Genomic DNA, 6,901 nt, shown 5'->3' on the forward strand with positions numbered 1-6,901 from the left:
AGATTTGACATGTGCTGTACCGCAGTGATATCCGCATGTTTTTAATGTTATTCATTATTTTTAGTATTACATAATAATTATTTAATTAATTAATTATTTTTAAAAAAAAATCTGTTACACTTACCTTAGCGGTGCAGCCCCCAAGTGCTTATAGTTTGACATCCACATGAGTACGTACCTGTTGGACCAATTGCATTGAAACATAATGATATTGTTTAACTGTAGAGACATATCTAAGCCTTTGGAAATGTGCTAAAAACTGTGGTTGTCTTTGGTAAATACGTCACTACTTTTGTAAGGTTACACATGCTCTGTGTGTCACTGCCCTTAAGATATTGTAATGATAATAAACTACAGTAATGTTAAAGGCGCAATGTCACAGTCAATCAGCTGAATGGAGAAGTGTTTGTCAATCACCGTTTTTTTACCTTTGTACCACCCTGTCCTTATCAGAGAACCAATACATTTAAGGGGAGGTGGGACTCCCCCATTTAAGGGGAGGTGGGAGTCTGTACAAAGTGTCATCACACAAAAGGGAGTAACCAGAGGAAATGAAACTCCTCCCATATATAATGGAAAAAAAATAATGCAAATGCTTACTGGCGCCAGATTTGGTCCAACATTGTTTTTATCCCCCATGAGACCCCTTAAACATGGCACTGGATTTTGGTTCACTTTGATCCTAGAAGTGTTTGCCTCTTTAAATGATGTAAACACTTATCAATAAGTGTGGGTTCCCTTTTCTATCCAGGGCATTACTAAGGAGGTCCACAGTGTTTTAAATGTTTTAATCACTGTCCATACAGAAACCTGTTCAGCAGGAACATAAGTGTTTTATTGTGTTTGCATTTGAATCAACAAGTTTAAGGAACATATTAGAATTACAAATAAGTTAAAATAAATACATACAATGACAACAACACTTAAAATTAATATAGCAAACCGAGGGTGCCTTAAAGTCTCTTTAATTTAAAGTTCAGTATGGGTTGAATCTTCGCCTACTGCACTCAGAAAGCCTGGGATGCAAAGCCATGGAAGAATATTGGTAAGAGCCAAGGTGTGCAGCAGGAATAGGTGCTGTGTGGAGTCCTGGGCTAATCATGGCAGATTGGATAGGTGCAAATGGCAGGGCTGTTGCTGGAGGAGAAATTGGAACAGCAAAGTCTGACAGTTTAGAGCAGCCTGGATTCTGGGGATCTGAGTAGCCTCCATAAGGTAGATATAGACCAGAAAAGAAAGCTTCTACCCTTGCATCTTGACTTTGACGTTTGAACTTCATTCTTCGATTTTGAAACCAAGTTTTAATCTGAAATGATAGTAAAAGTGATTTAGTTAATTATGACAATAGAATGAACAGATCATTAAGAATCACAGTTTTAGGGAATGATTTTCCAGAGATTTCTAGGAATCCTTGGGTTACCCGGGCCTCCCTGCAATTTTCAGGTCATATGAAAATTTGACAAAATACCTGGAAAATTTACAATGCATCTGCTCTCAGACGCACTATTATAGGGTTCCTTAGGATAATTTAACAACAAACACATGAGTTGTTGTTATGATCAATAATATGTAATATTATAATTCATGTGGATATACCTCTCTGTATGCGAACCTCAAATGAAAATATGCAAGTATTTGAAAAGACATAGCTCCTTGTAAGTAGAAACAAAGGAGTGAGAGGGAGTAGGTGGTACAATACCTTTTATTGGACCAACAAGTAGTTGAAATGTTACAAGCTTCCATCTTCTCAGGGTCCTTCATCAGGTATGGCAGGAATACAGAAACACAATATAATATACAGTGTATGCAACAGGGATATGTGGTTACAATGTATGTAGACAGGAAGTGGGAAATAAGATGAGGTACCAGTTATCCCTCTTACATACACTTCCCTCTCCCTCCTTTGTTACTACATGCAAGAAAGGACCAACACGGCTACCCAGCCATCTTAGCTCCTTGTCAAGAAGCCCATTTTTAATGATGCACTTATAATATTAAAAATAGGCATGGCTTCACCACCCACACGATTTGAACAAATTTGTAAAGAATATCCCCATAAAAAAGGACTGATATCCACTTCATATATAATACCTTACAAGACACAATAAGATCTTAAAGCCCCATATATGCTGATATGGGACAAAGAGCTGGGTCTTGAATGATCACTGGAAGTGGGGAAGATGGCTTCATGTTACATATGTGATGCAGCTTTCCAATAATTTCCCAGACTTGGGCCCATATCTCCAAAATCGTCTATGATATTTTAAAAGTAAAAATTCCCCAACAACATAGCATGGTCCTTTTAAATGTAAACAGATACTACATACATACATAACAAAACATGGGAAAATATTAATAACTCATATTCTCATGGCTACCAGGTGCTCCATTGCAAGCCACTGGAAGCTGGCAACACACACACACACACACACACACACACACACACACACACACACACACACACACACACACACACACACACACACACACACACACACACACACACACACACACACACACACACACACACACACACACACACACACACACACACACACACACACACACACTTGAGACTATTATAAATAAAATTAAGACTGTTATGTTAATAGGGAAGTTCTCCTTTGATCTCTATGGAATTTATGATAGCTTTTGTGAAACATGGGGCCATTGGATGAATGCTTCTAATTATCCATGAATGTACACAATCATGCAATTTTCCATTTGACTTGCAAAAGTCAACTAGCCGTATCCTATTGCTGATACTGAATTGGTGAACTGACTGTAATGTATTACATGTACCATTGTAATCCCATGTAAACACTGTAGATAGTCATAGTGCTGGTTATATCATTGTAATATAGTATATGTATTGCATAAAATGGATGTATTGCATAAAATGGTCTAAATCGCAGAGCAGCTCTATCTGGCTGCCAACAGTTAACTTGGCAGAGAAATAGCGATACATTACAATTGCCTGACTGACAGTGCTAGTGAACAGGTGTTGCTCATATATCTACCATACCACATTTTGGTTCTTGAATAGTAGATTATTTTTGTTACCTAGCTCTTCAAAAAAAGGGATTATTACATCTCTCCAAGCAGACACAGCAACACCTCCTGTGATTGTATTATTTTATATATTCACACATTGTCACTTTATTTACTTAGTATGTGTAGTCCTCTATTACTTCATAATTTATTAAATGTTAAATTAATAGTCCAGGTATGCACCATTTAAATGTACTTTCTTTGCATGTTCTGCTGACCTCTAGTCAGCTGTTCCTCTATATTTATATCAATTATCTCTAGTACATAGGTTGCACACATTGCCAATCTCAGGCAAATTGGCACAATCATTTATTCTCATACTCCCATCACTTTCTCAATTGTTTGTTAGTGAGCGGTGTGGTTCGCTGTTCTTGTATAAGACAATGAAATGCCACAAGCAGCTATAAGGGGAAAGGGGGAGATGATAATACCCACAACAAACAGTATCCGCTCATTTGGCACAAAATAAATGGTTTACAACTCATACGCACAACAGTAAAGAACCAAAAGAATGTGGTCACCTGGATCTCGGAGAGTTTCAGCACCCTGGCCAGCCGCTTCTTCTCGCTGGATCCAATGTATCTGTGCTCATTGAAGCTCGTCTCGAGTTCTTCTAGCTGCTCACTGGAAAACTTCGTACGAGGTCTGGAGGATGTCTCATCGTCACATAGGGAGCCTGGGCTCCTTGTGCTGTCTCCTTCAGAGCTCCCATCATCATCCTTCACCGGGCGCTGTCCCCAAACAGAGATCTCCTTCAAGACCTCCCGAGGTTTGCCCTGTTCTGTAAAATAATTCAGACATACCATAAATCGCATGTGTGTTTAATGTAACGGTTCTTGTGGATTTAACTCATAGCTGCAGTGTATGCTAATGTTGCAATAAACTTCAAACATGTTGGCACTTTCCCTAGTGGTGTGTCTACCATCAAATGTGGAATGGTTGCAACTATTTCTCATCTCTGTGTATGCTACAGTTGGGCAATCTAAGCATATGAAAACGATAATAAAGTGAGCTACAGAATGAATGATGCCAACTACACCGTGTTAGACAGATTGGTTTCTGATGTACCAATGTGGACAATTTGACCCCCACATCATCATAAAAATGTAACGCAGTCCTTATTTCTAATGCCAACTCCAGGATATCCGGGCTCAGTCTCAGGATCGTTAAGAAACAGGAATGGATTACAATTTCGTGATGACATGAAATGTTATTATTAGTATTACACAACAAAAATCATTTTCAGTAATTACATTTACATTGTGTTGTAAACTCAACAGAAAAAGCACATATTATCACAGTATAGTCTTAGATATTCTTCTTAAATTCTACATGTGGATGTTGTAACAAACATGTATCTCTTAATGTCATGTGTAGCTTCAACGTTCAATATATAATTAATGTAATATAATATATATTGTATTAAATATCATACATAATAAATAAGTATAACATTTATACCTTGTAATTCTGGCTGTAAAATCCCCTGCCTTTCATTAGGTAATAATAATAATAGCATGTTCCTGTACAGTGCTGCTAGTTTTATGTAGGCCGACACAGGAATTGAACCCGTCTTCTCGGCTTCTAAACTCAGTGCCAGTCAGTTGTTACTCACTGAGCTGCTCCTCCATAGGTGCAACTGTATTTTGATTCATCTTATTTTTAAACCCAAATGCAACTTTTTGCAACTACACTTTTCTTACAATGTTACAATATTCAGACCCATGGGACACCAGTGTTACAATGAGATATAAATCTATATTGCTGCTGTCCTATTAATCCATCACTTATTTTGTATTGCTCTGATAAACAGCTGTTTAAAGGAACAATCCAAGCAATATACTACACGCGTTTTTTTTTAAATAAATCAGCTTTGTAGTATTACATAACTCACTACCTTTTTATTTTAAATGCAACTCTACGCCATTTTTAGTGTGTTTTAATATAGTGACAATTCTTTGAATTCTATAAAAGGTTTTAAACAAGTCCCCAGAAGTGCAAGATATTTGTAACACTTTCCTGTTTGTGATAATTTGTTGCTAATATTCCCAGCAGTTTGAGCTGCAAACTGAAACAATAGATAATGTGACCTTAGTAATATAAGGATACATTGTAGCTGCTGAGACACTAACTGAACTTTTGAGTTGAAACTGAAAAGCAGCCATTTAGTGAACCCTAGGAAGCAGGATTTTGCTGATCAACCATGAAAGAACTGATCAATCAGCAGTTTAGGTACATCATTTTCAATTAAGGTAATCAAAGGCTACATATATTAAAACAAAAAATAAACGATTTAAAAAAATGTAAGATGTTTGGATTGCCTCCAATTAATTACCCAATTCTGATTGATCTGATCAAATTCAATACAGGATCAAGCCATCACTTACTTTGCTCATCCCTGCTGAATATTGTTTTTAAAACAGTTTCCATTTACTACATGTCCATGTTTGTTTAAGACCATCAAGCACTATCTTTTTTATTTAATTAAAACTGATTTCATTTTTTAACACACGCTCCATTCTTGCACCTACTGATAGGTAAATGGTCTTTGATTTGATCTTCTGTCACAGGTGCAACAGGACTGTCCACTTTATTGCATCAATTTTTCATGACTATAAATTTGGGAGGTATCCTGATCAGTCATTTTTACAATTATCTAGGTGCTGAGAGCAGCTAAATGCAGAACATGTCTCCTCTCTCCGTTTTAAAGTAAAGGCCCATATGATCAGTGCAGTCTGGAATATTGTTCTTAAATTCTACATGTGTATGAGGCATAAACATATTAATCTCTTAATGTCATGTGCAAGTAAAAAGACTTGTGAACAAAGTGCAATATATATATATATATATATATATATATATATATTAAAAAAGTGAAAAAAAATATATATATTATATATATAATATATATATTCAAGTTTATAGAATACCAATGCACTTTTTTTCACAAGTCTTTTTACTTGCACATGACATTAAGAGATGAATAAGCATATATTCAAGTTTATTTATAGAAAACCAATGCATATTTTTATATATAGTATTAAATATCATCAATAATAAAGGAATATAAACAAATATTATTTTTACCTTGTAATTGTGGCTGCACAATCCACTGCCTTTCATTAGGTGCCACTTTCTCTTCATTAACCTTATTTTTAAACCCATGGTTTTCTTTCTCACTGCAGTCAGCAGCTGACGTTGAGTCCTCCTTACTCCTGGATGAAACGTAAGCGCTGTACTCCCCATGTAACCCAAACTGTAAGCCGGCAGCATGTCCTCGCCTGCAGTTGAGTGAATCCACATTGGGAAGGGTGGCTTTCCTCTGGCTACTCTGTGCAAGCCATTCCACAGAGAAGACCCCCCGTTCCATCTTCCTTCTTCAACAGTCCCTTCCTCTCCAAGAGTAACTGGGCCAACTAATTTCCCCGCAGAGTCCCACGCATCTTTAAAGCTGCAGCCCAACCTGGGTTGGAATGAAACAGTGTTTGGGATGATGTCTATAACAATGGGGTCTATTGAGTGTTACTTTAATCTCTGTTTTCGGGTGATTGTCACATCCGACTAATCCATGAATACAGCAGTTAAGGAATATCAAGGCTGCCTAACCTGGCGCCAAGTTCATCTATTAAGATTGGCCTTCAATGATATACCTGGGAGGTAATTGCATCAGAACCCCTAGGATTAGATAGTCCCATTTTATTGTTAGTTGTTTTCTTTTGCTGTACTAGATTTTAATTGTTTCAAAATAAAATAATCTATCAGGTATTATTTAGGGCATTATTTTATTTCAAGGCTAGGAGACAGGACCAGTTATCAAACCAGTTTTGGAAAACCCCTAACAATAACATAT

At 36.8% G+C, this 6,901-nt stretch overlaps 1 protein-coding gene across 1 annotated transcript; it reads right to left on the minus strand.

Annotated features, from left to right (window-relative positions):
- Positions 1-954: 954 nt before the first annotated feature.
- Positions 955-6,421, minus strand: LOC142477033 (homeobox protein vex1-like). Its single transcript, XM_075582105.1, has 3 exons — positions 6,139-6,421; positions 3,573-3,832; positions 955-1,306 (listed from the first exon to the last, which is right to left on the minus strand). The coding sequence occupies exons 1-3, from the start codon at positions 6,419-6,421 to the stop codon at positions 977-979; spliced, it is 873 nt and encodes a 290-aa protein (XP_075438220.1). The 3' UTR covers positions 955-976.
- Between the last annotated feature and the right edge of the window lie 480 nt (positions 6,422-6,901).

This window comes from Ascaphus truei, unplaced genomic scaffold, assembly GCF_040206685.1.
Source record: "Ascaphus truei isolate aAscTru1 unplaced genomic scaffold, aAscTru1.hap1 HAP1_SCAFFOLD_1888, whole genome shotgun sequence".
NCBI lineage: Eukaryota > Metazoa > Chordata > Amphibia > Anura > Ascaphidae > Ascaphus > Ascaphus truei.